Below are 17,879 nucleotides of genomic sequence, written 5' to 3'. Positions count from 1 at the left end.
GAAAGCTCCAGAGAAAAAAAGCAAGAAAGTGAGTTCCCAGGAAAGAATGGGGTCATAGATCTCCTCCATCTCTACCCCTAGCTGGGGAAAGGCACTGCTCTGGACATCTCAGACTCCTGGAATACTGGAGCTAGTTTTACAAATGGCTTATGTATGCTCTGGGTTTCCTTATGGCACCACAAGACCACAGACCCACCCTTTGCCATGACTCACCTGCTTGCTTTGAAAATGAACCTCCAGTTTCATCGAGGCACAATTATTCAAGGTCATCAGCCTCCTGTAACAAAATGGAAGTGTCCAACCAAGGGTCCCCATCCCCAAAGCCTGCCAGAGCTTACCAAGATGCACCTGCCACTTCACATGCCCAAGCCATCAAAACTTCTCGCAAGCTCCAATATTCATGGAGGTTTAAGAACCAGACACAGTGCTGGGAAGATTATGGCCTCTGCCCTCCAGGAGCTTACACAGAGAGTGGAAATAAACCCTACAGAAATGGGACATGTTCAAAGACAGAGCAGACAGAAGGCACAGCAGACAAACACAGGGAGAGACAAGCAACTTCCATGAAGGAGGGATGCAGTCAGAGAAGGCTTCCTGGAGGATGCAAATGGGATTTTGAGGGTGAGAGAAACAGGGACTCTTACCCAAGCTTACACAGGACACTGTAGGTATACAGTCAGCAAACAGACCAGTGTGGGCATGAGACCAATGGGGCTAAGGCTAATGAGCCAGCTTGCAAAGGGCTTTGGGTGGTATGCCAAAAAGTCTTTGCATTTTTATCCTTAGGCAGTGACACATTTTAAGCAGAAAGAACAACCATTTGGAGCTGTTACAATGCTGACGCTGGTGGATCTAGATGGATCTGGGAGTGGGGTGAGGGAAGGCGGAGAGGGGAGGGGAGAGATGGGCTATCAAGACTAAAGCCAGTTAGGCTGAAGCCTTGTGATCGATCCAAGGAGAAGCCATGGTTTGGCTTCAAACAAGGGCCAAGCTGGTGTAAGTAGAGAGGGACTGAAGCAGAGGAATATTTGGGGGCTATAACTTTAGGAGAAAAGAAACAAGGCCAGATCTTGGCTTTCTAGCTAGAGTGACTGGGTGGTTGAGGGTGTCACAAATACAAAGAACAGAATGAGCAATGTGACCACAGAAGATGAGCTTTGTTAGTAAGCTGGGCTCCTCCTCTGTTAGAGGGTACAAGGGATGTTTTTTTCCACGAGGAAGCTTCAAGCCGGGCCTTTGGCTTCCCAGGCCTGGCCCTCAGCCCACCTACCTACACAGGGCCCCCAAAGAGTCCTCGTCCAGAAAACCGTGGTTTTTCTTCACAGAGCCAATATCCAGGGGAAACGAACCTTCTGTATGGCACAGAGAAGCAAAGATGAATGCAGTGGTATATCACAAACTCAGCCTCAGCAGCCCTTGAGCTGGAAGGGAACGGCCAGGAGGGAGGGGGAGCAGGAAGACAAGAGGCAAAGCAGAAGGAAAAAAAGTCAGGAATAAAGGAGGGTGCCCAGGGAGTTCAGGGAAAGGTCTGGGAGAGGCCTAGAGGGCTGAGCTGGACCCAAGAACTCTGTCAGTCAGTGAGGCAGGTCCATGGGAGATAGCAGGCCCAAGACCCCGGGTGGCTGCCAAGAACCCAATATGGGCTCCCCCATTCCCCTTTGAATCCTGAGCTGCTCAGGCAGGGAAACTTCTCCTTGGCCCAAGGTGAACTTGGGGGAGTAGGGTGGGAGCAAGGACAGAAAGGACAGGACAGCACAGTAGCCAAACAATACCTTGCATCCCCCTGTGGCCCAGAGCAGTAGGAGCCCACTCCCTGGTACTTAGGGAGGGGAGAGGGGAAAGAAAGGAGTTGGGGGAATGGAAGAGAGAATCTGAGAAGTCTCACAGCTCTCTACCTTACTGCTGAAGCAAGCCCATTTGTTCCTTTACTCATTCAACTAATGAATATCCAACTGAGCATTTACTTTGTGCCAGACACTTGAGCAAACCATACAGCATGCAACAGTGAACACAACAAAAATGGTTCCTGCCTTCTTGGAGTTTACACTCTTAAAGGAAACAGATAAGCAACAGTACTTAAAACCAAGATGGTGCAGTCATGGAAGACATTAGCCAGCATGATAGTGTAAAGGGAGGCTGGTAGGGGTGGGGGCTGCTTGTAGAGAGGTGGTCAGCAGAGAGCTTGTCAGCAGAGAGCTTTCTGAAGCAGTGACATCCAATCTGAGTCCTGAAAGATGAGAAGCAGCCAGCTGTGCAAGGAAACTGCAGAGAGAGTTCCAGGCAGGAGGAACATCAGCATCAAGTCTCTGAAGAGGGAAAGAGCTTGGTGTGAGCAAGTGTAGAGAGGAGCCCTGTGAACAAAGCTAAGAGTAATCAATGGAAGTTGGAGAATGCAGTCGGACAGGCCAGAGCAGAGAGTCTGTGTGTATTTCATTCTGAGTGTGCTGGGAGGCCATCGGAGGGTTTGGAGCAGGAGTGACAGTCAGACCTATGGCCAAAAAGAGCTCTCCAGTTGCAGTGTAGAGACGAGAGGGCAAGAGCACAGGAAGCTGCTGCACTAGCCCAGGTGAGCCGTGACACTGGGTCACAAACCAGGCTGTGGCAGTGGAGGTAGTAAGAAGTGGATTGATTCAAGATACGTTCTGGAGGGAAAAAGGTCTTGCTGAAGGGTTAGAGATAGGAGATGGGAACAAGGAGGAATTAAATTAAGGACGACTCCTGGGTATGGGGCTTGAGCAAGTGGGTAAATGGTGGTACCATCAGGAGTTGGTTTCAGACCTGTTTAATCCGAGACACCCATCAGACATCTGAGTAGAGAGATTGAATTGGCAGCTGTGAATATATGAATCTGGAGCTTGGGGATGAGGTCTGGACATTTGGAAGTCATCAGAATATGGATAGTACTTAGACAAAGATCTCATGAGAAAGAAATGTTGAGAGAGAAGAGGGCCCCGGACAGAGCCCTGGGATATCCTAAACTTTAGATATCAGTTAGAGGAAGCAGAGTCAGCTAAGGAGACAGAACCCAGCCAGAGAGGCAGCCAGGAAAGGGGGGCGTTCCAGAAGCCGAAGGAAGGAGTGGCCAGTGGCACTGAATGCTGCTGAGAGATGGAGCAAGATGAGGACTGGGAAGTGACCACTGAGTGTGACCACATGGAGGTCCCTGGTGAATTGACCAGGCAAATTGACCAGGCGAGGTGGAGGTGAAGCCAGGGTGCAGTAGGGGTGTGGGGAGAAAAGGGGAAGGGAAACAGCAAGTGTGAAGAACTCTAGAAAAACACGAAAGAGAAATGAAGGAAAACACAGAAACGAGGCCATCACTGTGGGGCAAGTGAGGCCAAGGCTGGGCCACCAGGGTGTACAACTCCAGGCGGCATTCTTCACACCGTGTGTACCTACATGGCCTCCTCAGGATTGGTACCACATGATGACCCTGGTCAAGACAAGGTACTTTAAAGGCATGGGCAACAGCAGAGCCTGTGGCCGTTGTGAGAGCAATCCCTTAGAGATGATGTGGGAGAGAAAGGTGCAACTGCAGGAGCAAAGTCCCTGAAAAAAATCGGAGCAGGGCCAGGAGACACTGCTTGTGTGTAGTTGGAGAGAGAATCTGACTTGCCCCATTTAACAAATGAAAAACTGAGGGCTAGGGGAAGTATGGAACAGGGGAGGGTAAACAATTGAGTGGCCTTACCTTCAAAAAGCTGCACATACTGAGGGAATCCTGTTGCTCGAAGCCACTCACATGCTCTTTTGGCCTCGGCTTCTAAAACAGAACAAGGGAAAGAAACAGGCAAAGAAATGGAGTTAGGAGAGTGCTGACACCAGGGCCCTAGGTACATGCTGCCCAAACCCAGCAGGCAGGCATGTCTCATTCTGGTGATCCAGCAATGGCAAGAGAAGGCCAGAGGTCCTAGTACATTTGCTCCAAGTCATAGCCAGCCAGGAGGCCCTCTGCTCCCCAAGCCCTACAGTCTGGGCATCCTGGCCCTGGCTTTCTTGAGTCTCATTCCCTGCCTGTTCCAAACCCCTCCCACTCTCCCACTCCCTGCCCAGGAACCAGGATCATCTGAGGTCAAGGAGGCCTGCTGGGATAAGAAGCCACAGCTGTGTCCACCCCCGAGCCTTTCTGACGGACTCACCCCCTTCCAAGGCCCTGGGTAGACCACCCTAGTCCAGGCAGGAAGTAGGAACGTTCACCCATTCCTATCATTCTCTTTCTCATCATCGCATCTAACATTCTTCAGCATTTTGACAGCCAAGTCTCATTTCACACACACAATAACCGGTGATGGCTTTGCTATCCCCATTTTACAGACATACAAACAGGCTCAGCCTACGGTCTCACAGTGGACAAAGCAGCAGTGCCAGGGTCGGAATCCCAGCTGAGTCTGACAGCAGCACCCCCATGCTCATTTCAGTCCTCCCTCCTCAGGGAGCTTCCCAGTACTGCCCCAGCTCTCTTGGCCTATTAGTGTCATAGTGCAGTGCTGAGTGTCATGAAGACACAGTACTGGCCTGTCGGGGTCTTGGGGGGCCATGGCTAGGTCAACCTGTAGCCTCTGCTCTGGGAGTTCTGGCACAGAGCTGAGCACCCCTGCCAGCGCCAGCAGAGACGTGCAGCTGGACTGAAGCCACAGAGGAGGCGCTCCTAGTCAGGGTAGGCCAAATACCAGCAGTAAAGCCCTGTACCTGCCCGGGCGGTTATTTGCTTCCCACCCAGGTGATGCCGAGATGAGTGGGGCTGGGACCATGGGACCTGGCATCACCAGGTTGGTGGGGAAAGTCAGCTGGCTTTAGCAGAGCTGATCCTGCCATGGAGTCCTGCCCTCAACACGTCCTCCATTTCCTCAGCACCTGTGGCCACAGTCTCGCCTGGCCCCCCTGACCAGAGGACTCTAAGGAGGCTGGTGAGGTTTTTCCAAGACAGGAAGAGCTCTCTCTTCCCAGTGCTCACTCACAAGGAAACCCAGGATGAAATCCTAGTGGCTGGGACAGATAAGATGAAGGACAAAACAGTATTTCAGAGATGCTAGGTGAGTAGACAGTGGAGGGAAGGGTGGGAGAAGTCAGAAGTCAGTCAGAAAAAGTAATGGGCTCCTCAAGAGTCACACACTGATGAGGATTTGAGGGAAACAAGAGAGGGTTCTGCAGCCCCTGGAGCCCCTGCAGGTTTTGGGGGCAAATGGGGGTAAGGGCAAGGATGAACATCTGTGCATTTCTGTGAGTGCATGCAACAGGTCAGTGCCCACTACAGCATCTGTCTCTACATGTAGCTGTAGCCAAATCTGCTCATGTCCATGACTCATGAGGATCACTGTGGGACCATGCACCTGTATATACCCACAGGCACCTCAGTCTGTGCATGCATCTGCCTCTCTTTCTCTCTCTGTCTCTCTCTCTGTCTCTCTCTCTCTCATCTGTTTCTCTCCATGTGTGTGTGTGTGTGTGCATGCATACATGTATGTTTTATGTTACTGCAACTTCCTAACCTAAGATAGAGATCTAGGAATCACCAGGACCTCTGATGGGTCCCTGGAAAGTGTCTGACAGAGCCCTGCTAGCAGTACCTCCACCTGTCTGGCAGGGGGCAATGCAAGCCCGAAAAAGGATCCTGTGCTCCAGGCCAGTGGTAGTCTAGGTGATGTAAGACCAGTCTAAAGGGAGCTGCCCAGGGAGCCTTTGAGGAACATGGTTCTGCTAGGACAGCTGAGCTGGCTGCCACAGCCACTTCCCTGTCCCTGTTCCTGTCATGCCCCTGGGATGAGACCCTTTCCCCATCTCAGCACCCATCCTGGCAGCCAGCTCTGCTTTCCTGTTATTAGGACAAAAGGGAGGTGCCAGAAAATGGACCAGGTTAGGACTTACAGAGAGGCGGGCATAGGAGCAGACAGTGGCCCCTAAAGGGTCACAAGTATGGCCACCCCAGGAAAGGGAGCAAATCTCTAGGGTAGGCCTGCATGCCAGGAACACACCCTTAAAATCCCACTGCAGCCCTCAGTTACTCATGGCTAATGGAGAGGGTAGGAGAGGCACCTCCCTCCCCTGATGCTAGGCATTGGCCCTAGCTGGGGGTTGGCAGAAGGGGACCATCTCACTCAGGTCAATGCCAAGTTATTTCATGACTACCTAGAGCCCTGTAGCCCCTTGCTACTCAAAGTGTAGTCCCAGACTAGCAGCATCAACATCACCTGGGAGCTTGTTAGAAATGCAGAATCCCAAGCCCCACACCCAGAACCACTATATTTAAGAAAACCCTTGGGCAAACACATTAAAGTTTGAAAAGTGTTGGTCTAAATCACATTGCTCAGTGATTCTAACCCCTGGATGCACATAAGAATCAGCTAGGAAGTGTTATTTTAAAAAATACCAGTGGCCAGGGCCCCTTCCCCAGAAGGCTGGCTTAATTGATCTGTGGTAGGACTCTCCACATTGGTATTTTTTAAAAGTTACAGTATAAGGCCTACTGAGGCCCAAGAGACTTTTCCAAGGTCATACAGGGTAAAGTGTCACAGCTGAGACTATAACCCTGATCTTTTCACTCCATGTTCAGTGCTCTTTGCCATTGCATTATGCCACCTGCCCTCATGCCAGCCAAGCAAGGAGCTCAGACTCAAAGGAACCAACCCCAGCCCCCCAGGCTGTTTTCCTGCTCCTTCTGGTCCAGTGGAGTCACAACCCAGGGTTCAAATCCTGATGCTGTCAGACACTAGCTCTTTGACTTTGGGCAAGTTGTATAACCTCTCCAGGTTTCTGTTTCCTTCTCTGTAAAATAAGAGCCATGGCATCCACATCTTTTTTCTATTTTTATTTTATTTATTTTTCATGTTTATGGGGTTTTTTTTTCTTTTTGAGACAGGGTCTCACTTTATCAACCAAGCTGGAGTGCAGTGGCGCTATCACAGCTCACTGCAGGCTCAAACTCCTAGGTTTGTGGGATCCGCCCATCTCAGCCTCCTGAGTAGCTAGGGCTACAATAACATCCACCACACCACACCTGGCTAATTTTCTTTTTATTTTTTGTAGAGACAGGGTCTTACTATATTGCCCAGGCTGGTCTCCATCTCCTGGCCTCCAGTGATCCTCCTGTCTCCCTGTCTCAGCCTCCCAAAGTGCTAGGATTACAGGTGTGAGCCACCACACCCAGCCAGCATCCACATCTTATAGCTACTGAGAGCATTAAATAAAATACTGCAGAAAGTAAAAGCCCCTGGCACATAATACCAAGCACTCAACAAATGTGTTCCACCCCAACTCTGACTCTGAAGGGTCCCAAAGAGAAAGAGGAAATTAGAGAAAGAAGCCCAGCTGCTGCGTTCCCCTGTGGGTCTGGACAATGGCTTTGCCCAGACCACTGTCAGAATTGCAGCCAAATGGCTAGGGCAAGTGAGGTAAGGAGCCTTCAAAGAGGCTGCAATTGCTCCAAATACAAAGGAGCAAAGGAGTTTGGAGTAGCGCTACAGACTGAATTCCCCACCAGCCCTCCTTAACAGGAATCTAGAGAATGTAATGGGTTATTACCAAACAGGATGTCAGGGACATTGGCTCCCCACAATACACCATCTCATGGAGGGCTGGGAGGCCCCGAGGCTCCCTCCCAGATGGATCAGTCAGGGACATATGTCTTGGTGATTAAAGGCTGAACTGAGGTGCTCTGCCTTGTCCCTCCCACTCGTCTCAGCCTGCCCAGGCTGAGGCTAGGAGCGACCCCACCCCCACCCCCAATAGACTTGATTCACCTGGGGCTGAAGCCCAGGTGGCCCGGACTGAGGATGGGCTTATGTATCTGGTGGGGAGAGTGACAACCGGCAGGCTGAGGTGAGTGAGGTAGGAATGTCTGTGGCCCCTTGCCCTACCTCTGTATCCAGATATGCAGATTCCAAGGCATGGCTGCCAGCAGTTTTAAAGGCTATATTCTGTAGGTGGTGCATGCTCTGGCCAAAGCTTAGGTGATGTGCCAGGATAGGTCAGTAACAGCAGTCAGCTGGCACAAACTGGATTCCACTGAGACTTAAGCCCCTGGGGGAGGGGCCCAGATGATCCAGGCTGGGAGAGTCAGGGGAGAGGGCATACTAGAAAGCTCCAGAGTCCAATCAGGCCTCAGAGCCAAACCCACAGGTCTCCTGGAGGGAGCATCAAAGAAGGAAAGGCTGAGCAGCAGCACATGCTTTCTGAGGTCAATGACAGTATCTGCACCTACATTTACACAGGCCACGTCCCAGAGACAGCACAGAGCAGTTTTCTATGCTGAGAAGGATGCAACCAGGAAAAAAGCAGGTCTTCTGGTCTTGAGAAACACTCAAGCATAGGGCTTATGCACCCAGGAAAGTGGCAGCAACATTTCTCACTGGGAGATGCAATAATGCCCAAAGATGATCACTAAGTTGGAAAAAAAGCTTTTTTCCAATCAAACCAGCTTCCATGCTTGCCACTAAGTCATCTGAGACAACTCGTGTCATTCTCTAAGCTTTGGTTTCCAAATGTATACAGCGGAGACTAACAACTTTCCTGTCTACCGCTGTGGTTACCTTATAGATTTGATCGGGCTTTTGCTGGTTTTGAAAGTGGCTATATAAAAGTTATCATTAACAAAGGCTATTTTTGTTAAGATGAGCTGAACTTTGTACCCATCTAGTCTTTAAGACACAGTTCAGATCGTGTACCGGTTGAAAAGAGGTGAGAGAAAAGAGCCAGGAGGAAGAGAGAAGGCACCAGGCATCTAATCTAGACTACAGGAAGTAAGGCCTCAGCCAGCCAGTGTCACCAACCCCACTCTTGGGCTGGGTACCCCCTCTTCACACCACTACTAGGCAACCCTAGTCCTTGTACCTTCTGGTCACTCAGTGGGTTATAAGAGAGCTGCCCCGGTCCTGGGTTCAGCCTGCTTATGCCTAACCATAAAGACAGTATCAGGCATGGGGACCAGGCGGGAAGATACAGGACTCAAGACAAGCAATGGATGGATGTCACAGGGACATAGATGAAAGCATCCTTTATTACTGCTGGAGCTCTTGGGTGTCCCGTCCCATTCCTCCCTCACCTCTCAAATCTGGCTGCACATTAAAATCTCCTGGGGAGCTTTTACTAATGGGCCCCACCCATGACTAGTTAAATTAAACTCTCTGGGGATAGGATTCATTTTTTTGTTTGTTTGTTTTTGAGAGTTCTCCCGGTGCTTCTAAAGTACAGCCCGAGATAAAGAACACCGCCCTAAACAGAAAAGGCCTGCTAGAAAGCCACAGATATAGGTCCCTGGAAAATTCTACCCATAGACCAGTCACAGGCCTGTTCTATTCAGAGGCCCACTTTCTCTCTAGACCTGAGTGCAGGAGCAGGGAGAGTGACCAGCATCAGTGTGAATGTCTATGATGGCTGAGGGAAGGCAGGCAGTGGGTGTTTGTGAAGGTCATTCAGTTAGCTGACCTGCTCCTTAAGGTGACTTTAAACATGTGGTGGCCTCCTTTACCTGACTTAGCTTCCTATTTGGAAAAGCATTTCCTCCATGGCCCTCGCCAGAGGATGGGGGCCTCCAAAACAGGGTCTGGTCTCCATGTTGGTCTCTCCCACCTTCAGTGAGTGCAGGAGGAAAAGCCAGTGTCCTGAGCAGCGGAGAAAGACCTGTGATGCCACTATCTATGTGACAACCCCAGTTCCCAAGGCAGGCTCTGTGAGGCTGGTCCCTCAAGGCAGGGCTAGGAGGCAGGCAGGGAGTCGCCTACCACTGCAGGCCCTGCTACTGCTGCTCAGAAATGCTAGGCCCCGGCAAACCTCTTCTCAGATCATTTCTTTTGGTTGCTACAAGGCCCATTTCCTTTGCCCGCTCTCCAACCCTAGAGAGGGACCCCTCTCAAGGAGAAGTTGCTGGCCTTTTGGCAGAGGGCTTGTATCTCAGAAGCTACCATCCTCAGCATGTGGCCCCAACTGCTCTGAGCAGCTCCTTTTACCCTCCCCTAAGGAAACACTAAGGGACCCAGGCCAAAATAAGCTTGCCCACCAAGGCTTGAGCCCTGGCACAGGGCTGCATCCCTCAGGGGCGCTGTTTCATTTGAATTTGCACAAAGCTACCCTCTAGGTTGGCAGTGCCCCTAGAAGAAGTGCTGTAATGGGTGGCTGACTGGCTATGCCACCTCTCTCCCTGGGGGACAGTGGGAGAGGGACCTTCATAAGGACCTGTACTAAGAGCTGTCAGGGATTACAGGGCCGCCAAGACTTTCCCTCCTGACCTTGAAGCAGACATGCAAGGGGGTCTGCAATGCCCTATCTATGGGGCGGTCCAGTTCACTGGCGCCTCTCTCTGCTCCTGCTGCTCTTCACTGGAATCACAACTCTAACTTGATTCTTACAGAGGGAGGCACAGGGAGGAAAGGAGACAGGACCAAAATAGCTCTCAACCCACATTCCAAACCTCACAGGAGGGGCACCACAGGAAGGGCCTCTGTATTTCACCCAGCCTAGGTTGGCAGTGCTGGACCCTGGCTGGCCTCTGGCTTGTTAGGTCACCGGGCAGAACTCAGGGCCCTGCTGCACCTGTTCAGATGCCAGTCTCGGTCTCAGCCGGGGCTACAGCTGGATGCCAAGTTCCAGGCCCATGCGAGCAACACTTCTGGAGCCTGCCTGTCACAAATGAGGCACCACCAAAGCAAACAGCCCAGGAGGGGCCCCTAGGACAGGGTGGCAGGAAAAACAAGCCACTGAATCTTTTAGCTGGCCAGTGGTAGGTTCAGGTGTGTGGTTCTACCTTCTGCATAACATCCCTCTCTCAACACTGCACACCCCAGAAAAAACTTCTAGTCTCTACCACAGGGATTCTCAGCCAGGGACAATTTCTCCCCCAGGGGACATTTGGCAATGTCTGGAGATATTTTTGGTCATCTCAACTGGTGGGCGTCAAGGAGTAAATGCTGCTAGCATCTATTCAGTAGAGGCCAGGGATGCTGCTAAACATCATACACCACACCAGGCAGCCCCAGACAAAGAAAGGTTGACTCCAGATCTGAAGCACGAGACCCTGAGGGTTGGCCTCTGCCTTATCTGGGGCCTCGGGCCCCTCTGGGCAACCCACGCTCCCCGCAGGATGTCCTGGGGGCTGAAGTGAAGAATGGGTGCAACATTCAGTGGTGGTCCCTAGCCTTTGCACACTGTGGACACTTTGCAGGATCGGCCAGGAAGAGGTGGCAATTCTGGTTTGGCATTTTATTTAAAAATGGAAGTTACACAAGAAACCCCAACTGTGGTTCCCCACTCCTCTCGGTGAAGCAGTGGCCTGAGCTCCTGTGTGCAGCTGTAAATGAGGGAGAGTCACGAGCACCCTGAGGTTAAACCAGACCTCAGGCCCACTGAGGCTGCTGGAGAATTTGGGTCCAGAGGCAGCCCAGCCTGTGGGCTCCTGGGCTTGCGCTTAGTATGGCAGGACCAAAGTAGACAGCTGACATTCCTGCCCAGCACTGGATTTCCCTATGACAGGGAAGGTCAAAGCTGCCACCCGCTCTGCTACAGTTGCTCCGTTAGTTTTCTTGCCCCCAAGGGGCTCCTGCCCCCAACCCAGTCCCAGGTGCTCTGACAAGGTCATGGTGCCTAGGAAAGAGAGAGTTGTTTTAATGAGCCATGTGCTACTCCACCATCTCCAGTCCCTGGCCTAGAGATAAATGATGCCAGCCAAACCGGTCTGGGGCAGATATTAGGCCAGCGGTGACTGCTCTCCACTGTGGTTTGAGTGGAAAGTATTGGACTAACAGTCAGGTGAACTACCTTCTGGCCTTAGCTCCATTAGCAACTTGCATAACCTCTGGCAAGCCATTACCTCTGTCTGAACCTCAGTTTCCACATCTCCTAATGGCCGTTCCCCAAAATCTAGAGCTGCAGCAGAGGTGTGTGTGATGCGTAGTGGCTGTCTCAGTGAGGGGAGCTTTCTTCCTTCACATTCTCTTCTGAGGACCCAAGCGAAGATCCTCAGTGGGAATGCAAACCAAACCCATCTTTCCCCACAAACCAGCTCTCTATATGCTCCTGCCTCCCAGTACGCCCACTGCCTAGGCTTAAACCTCAAGTCATCCTTGCTCTCTTCTGGCCACATATATTTAGGCACCAAATTCTACCAACTTTTCCATCAAATGGTTGGGTTATTTCCTGCCCAACTGTGCCCTAGGTTCTCCTGCCTGGATTACTTCAGCCCTCCAAGTTCCCAGCCTCCAGCCTCTCCTTTCAAGGGGCCATCCTGCCAGCTGCTTCTTCCAAGAGCCCAGCTCTAACCTGGCCGCTCCCCTACTCTACAACCGAAAGAGCTCCCACAGCCTGGGGCAGATAGCCTTGACTGCTCCCTGGCATTCAAGGCTCTGCACAATCTAGACATGGCCTGATTTGAAGCTTCAAACTGCTATTTATTCATCAAGCTGGAGGTCAAACACCCCCTCCCGCGAAGCCTCCCCTGACCTCTCAGCAACCCCCTAACACCCAGTGGCTCAGTTCAATGAAGCAGTCCCCTAACACATTTCCATGATCATCTTGGTAGCATGTGAGTCTATCCCCCATTCAACTGGGGGCTTCTCTGCACTGGGTACTTTTGGTCTTTGTGTTGCCACTGCAGTGTGTTAAGGGCTACCGAATGTTCCAGCAACACACAGACAGGAAGCCCTACTTCCCACTACACAGTATAGAGGCCTCTGACTCTGCTCCCTTGTCTGGTATCACCACAGCACTAGAAATGGAATTGAGCACATGTCTTCACCTCAAAGCCTTGCCCTAGGACAGAAACCACATAGCCAGGAACCAAGGCTCAGAGATGTGAGAACAGAAAATGAACTCTGTTTGATGGTGGAGGCATTATGACCTGAAGGAGCACTTCACTCTGCCAAGCTCAGGGGAGGGCACCCACATTCACTTGAGAGAAGGGGCATGCCTACCTCCTGCCTCCCTCTCTTGGCCTGGAAAGTCTTGGCGCTTGTCTGTTTTGACCCTGTGCCACCACGTCTGCATCCCACCCCCTTTCCTACTTCCCTTTCCTTTTGCTCAGGCCAAATATAAATTCCTGGGCAGGAAATGCCTTGAAGGAGCCTGCCCCACCCTGAGATCCAGAGAAAATTGTCTCTGATAGAAAGGAAATGGGCCTGAGAGAAGTGGCCTCCCTGGGAAGGGAGCAGACACAACCCCTCCCCCAGCCCCAAGGAGAGCCAGAGGGAGGGCTGTGATGCTGAGCACATAGCAAGGGACGGAGCCTAGGGCTCTTGGGGCAAGGGTGATGACGTGCATGCTCAGGCCATGGTAGGGCCAAGGGAAGGAGAACCCCAAATGGTGGTCTTACAGCTCTGTAGGGCCTATGGGCGTAGAGGTTACGGGGTACAGTGGGAAGAGTTAACAGGCTAGCCACCTGAAGACGTAGCCTATTAGTCATGGCTCTGTACCTCTTCCTTTTCTTTTTTTAAAATGAGGCCTGACTCTGTCACCAGTGCTGGAGTGTAGTAGCACGATCACAGCTCACTGCAGCCTCGACTTCCCGGACTCAAGCAATCCTCCCACCTCAGCCTCCAGAGTAGCTGGGACTACAGGCACACACCACCACGCCCAGCTAATTTTTGTATTTTTTATATTTTGTAGAGATAGGTGTCTCCCTATATTGCCCAGGCTGGTCTCAAACTCCTTGGCTCAGGCAATCCTTCTGCCTCAGCCTTCCAAATTGCTGGATTATAGGTGTGAGCCACCACCGCCCCTGGTCCTGGCTCTATACTTCTTACTCATTAATTACAGCAATATTTAAGATACTGAATGTAATTATTAATAAAATATAGCAGACACTAATAGTTATACAGTACTTACTACGTGCCCTGAGCCACAGACTTTGTACTGAGCCATTATTATATCTCACACATTTCTTTAAGTTTTTTTTTAATGTGTATTATGTCATTTAATCTTCACAACAAACCTGTGAGCTAAGTGCTCCAGTAATATCTCTATTTTACAGAGGAGGAAACTGAGGCCCAGAAATATGGAGTAACTTGCCCAAGGTCAGCAGCTAAGAAGTGGTGAGCCAAGATGCAAATCCAGGCAGTTTGGCTCTAGAGTCAGAGCTACCAAATTAGAATCTTCCTCATTAAAGAAAAGAAATTGTCTAGGCTGGGGCCTGGCACACAGCAGACACAAAATCATCTACCAGGGTTTTTGTAGTAAGAGTGGTTAGCCTGAATTTAACTTCCTATCAGCCGGGAAAGCACTTGATCATCCTGTATGTCATTTGGTCCCCACAAGAACTCCTCCAAAGCAGGTAATGCCTCTGGTACAAATGAGAAAACTGAGCCTACAATAGATCATGTAGCTTCTGTTGGACTACAGATTGGGCCAGAAGCCTACCTAAATACCCACAGCCCTCCTGTTGACCTGTTCCCATTTCAGCCTCCCTCGGCTCTCCCCTTAGAATCCGCTCCCCATGGACTGTGAATTTATTCAACTAATAATACCCAAGCACCTACTTGGTGCCAAGCCCTGTGCTGGGTACTAAGGTCTGAAAACAGAACAAAAACTGAACTCTCCTGCAGCACTTGGCCAGAGCTGCTGCCAGGCCCATCCTTCTCAGGGAGACAGAGGCTAACATGGACTGGCCTTCGTAGCACTCCCTGGAGCTTGCTTCGGAGGCGAGATAAAGGGGAATAAGCCCTGAAGCAATGGAGCTGGCAGCTAGTACAGCCTGAGGGAAGGAAGCTTGCAGCCCCCAAGACCCTGAGATGGAAGCACTTCGGGGAGGGCTGGAGCTTCTGGACAACCTCCTCCCACCCAATTCTAGCATGGGACATGCCAGCTAGTGATCATAAGAGCTAATCCAGCCAGCCTCCTGCCTGCCCCTAACCACCCATGCCTTCTAAATAATGCAACCTGGTTGTCAAGAGAGCATATTCAAATGTCTCTTCCTCCCTGATGCCACCCAGCACCCTGTTCTCCACCCCCAGTACTAGAAGGTGCTAATCAGGCAGGCCTGGTGCTGATGTCAGAACCACACTGCCACCCCCACTGCCCAACTCCCTCCTGCACTCCCTCCCCACCCCAATGCAGCTCTGTTTTAGAGCATAAATACCCACTCCTCCATGTCTTCCCTCCTATCCATCTGTCCACCTTGGTGATGGAGGGTGAGAGCAAGTGCATAGAGCAGACAGGCAAGGACCTGGGGACTGCCTGTCCAGAAGTGACTGATCACTGGTGGGTGTGATGAGCACTCAGGCGGGGAAGGAGACCCGAACCTCAGCTCTTGCCTCCTGGCCAGGCATCTGGAGAGAGGCATGGCCCAGTCATTAAAGATGTCAGGAGGTGGAGTCAGACCACCTGGGTCCTGATCCCAGCTCCATCACTCCCCGGATATGTGACCTTGGGCAAGTTTATTAAATAAAATAGAGACAAAGATAGCAGTACCTACCTTACGGAATTGCCATGAATGCTAAAGAAGTTAAAATTTGCCAAGAATTTAGAAGAGTTCACTATTATTATTGGTGTCACCATCACTACTATAGCCTGTTGAGTGTTGCGAATGCCACTAAAGAAGGCCAGAGGAAGGGAGCCCTGTGGGTGGACATGGCCAAATGGAGCTTTTCTGGGTAAGGTGGACTCTGAAATGACTGCAAAGTCCAGACCGAATGCCCAGGAGGTGGCAGGTTTGAGGACTGCACACCCCCAAGTCAGTGAAAAACAGCAAAATGACAGGACTGCAGAAGGTACTACCAAGCAACAATAATGGCAATAATTTTATTTATGTTGTTGGATTTAATATTCAACAACCCCATGAGGTGGGTACATATCTCCATTTTAGAGCTGACAAAATGAAGGCTCAGAGAAGTTAAGTAATTTGCCCAAAGTCTCCCAGCACTGTGAACACGAGAGCCTGTGTACAGCTCAGGATGTATTTTACTTCTGCTCCACTCTTGACCCCTTTTCCACATTCCCCTCTCTGTTTTTCCCATTTAGAAGGCCCTGCTGGTGTGGGCACTGCTCAGGACAGATGTTTGGGGACAAGCTCTTCCCACAAGCTCACTGCCTCTGCCACAGCCTGACTTGACCTCAGCCTGGAGCAGAAAGGCTGGCTGCAGGTGCCTATCTCACACCTCAGACAGGCCAGCCTTTGGCCACCCCAGATAAAGGACAGGAAATCCTAGGCCACCTCCCTTGGAGCTCACTCTCTCACAGGAACAGAGTTGCAACCAGGGCAGGGGTTCCTCTGTGGTGGGGAAGCTGCCGAGTCAGCCCCGGCTGCCATGGCTGCTGGGTGTGGTTTGGGGAAAACAGGGAGCGCTGAGGGTCAGGAGACCTGAGCTCCAAATCCTCCCTCACTGGAGACTGTTCCTCCCTTCCCTGGGCCTCAGGTGGAGACCACCACAGATCATTCTGGGGAAATCATACCATCTACTTTACAGGGCTGCTCTAAGAACACAATGGGATCATGGAAGTGAAAGTGCCTTGGAAACTGAAGAAATGGGAGGACTCATAGTCATCATCATCAACTGCTAGGGGAAGGAATGGCTAAGTTGGTATTTCTCACTGTCTGATTCACTCTTCTAGGCCCCACTGTGGGCATGGCTCATACTCATTTCCGGCTTCAGTACTCCCTAAAATATCCCCTTCCCTCCACCCACCCCCCATCAACTCCAAAGATAAAACCGAGTGGCAGGAAAGCAGGGTACGCTGGAAGCCCCCCACATATTACATTGTATTTAACTCAACAAGGGGAACACCTACTAACACCAGGCTTGTCCTCCACTATGGGGGCACCAATAAGAAGGCCCTACCTTCCAAGGGCTCTCCAATCGTGAGAGCTGGCTGGACCTGAACAATAAACAAATCAGCGTTGTCTAAGGTATTTGCACCCAAGATTCTGGGGGTTAGGAGTCTACCTGTTAGAGTAACCAGAAAAGGATTATGGAAAAGTCATCTGAACAAGTTCAGACTGTAAATAAACTAAGGGGAGTGAGGGGTTTCCAGTGCCCCATTTCCTGCCCCCACATGTTAAGGGGGCCATAAACAGTAGCATGTAGGGAGGACAGAGGACAGTGATAAGGCTGGGAAGGGGGCTGCTCCAGGTCTGAGGAGGAGCACAGACGCTTGAAGGTTGTTTGGCCTAGAGAAGACACAGGTGCACTTGGGTTCCGTCCTCAGACCCCTGAAGGTCAGAGAGAGCAGACAGGGTCCAGGTGGTCCCAGAGGGCACAGTCGGAACCCAGGGTTAGAAGCCTCAGGGAGGCACAGTTAAGTTCAACATGAGAAAAAACTTTCACACATTCCAAAGACGAAAGCAACTTGCTTGAAACATATCACATTCCCAGGTATTGAACATGAGTGAGCAGGAACTGCACAAGTACCTGTCGGGAAGCCCCAAGCTTCAGAAGGAAAGTTGGACCTAATGCCCTCTAAAGGTCCTTCTGCCCTGAGCTCTGCCTTCATACCTACCTCTAGAGGGGTTGTGGGAGAGAGCATAAAGGTGACTGGAGCTGGCTAGGCCCTTGGCTGCTTCCCACAGGGACCTGGGATCCCAGGAGCACCTTGGGCTGGTACGACCCAGGGGGAGCAGTTCACTCATTAACTTGTGGCTGAATGGGCCAGAGAGTGGCTGGCCACTTGGGACAGACACAGGCTTGGGGAGGGGCCAGAGAGCAAACTGCAGAAATGCCCAAGCACAAGGAGAACCCAAGCTGTGGCAATTCAGGGCTTGGCCAGCTCCAACTGACCCAGCCAGCTGAGAACATTCAGTGTCTGGGCCTGGCTGAATTTGAAGCCAGCTCACCATTGCCCGGCAGATAAGAAAAGGGTCTTGAGTGGGGAGGCATACTTGCATAGCTGAAAGGAAGGCTGACAGACCACTGAGTCTGCCTGCCAACTGCCCTACCCACTTTATAGTTGTGGAAATTGAGGCCCAG

General features: G+C 51.3%; 1 protein-coding gene across 5 annotated transcripts in view; it reads right to left on the bottom strand.

The window, feature by feature from the left end:
- The window catches only part of STARD8 (StAR related lipid transfer domain containing 8), an 84,647-nt gene that overhangs the window by 9,465 nt on the left and 57,303 nt on the right, over positions 1–17,879 (bottom strand). For 3 of the 5 annotated variants that reach the window (XM_054544676.2, XM_024240381.3, XM_054544677.2), the window contains 3 exons: positions 3,692–3,763; positions 1,271–1,352; positions 214–277 (listed from right to left, as the gene is read on the bottom strand). In XM_054544676.2, coding sequence (XP_054400651.1) covers positions 214–277; positions 1,271–1,352; positions 3,692–3,763 — 218 coding nt within the window. The remainder of the gene's footprint in view (positions 1–213; positions 278–1,270; positions 1,353–3,691; positions 3,764–17,879) is intronic. The other 2 variants (XM_054544678.2, XM_054544679.2) reach the window with 1 other exon arrangement.

The sequence above is a fragment of the Pongo abelii genome, chromosome X (assembly GCF_028885655.2).
Source record: "Pongo abelii isolate AG06213 chromosome X, NHGRI_mPonAbe1-v2.0_pri, whole genome shotgun sequence".
In the NCBI taxonomy this organism is placed as follows: domain Eukaryota; kingdom Metazoa; phylum Chordata; class Mammalia; order Primates; family Hominidae; genus Pongo; species Pongo abelii.
The sequence above is the reverse complement of the archived record's forward strand: the minus strand, read 5'-3'. Positions and strand labels throughout refer to the sequence as shown.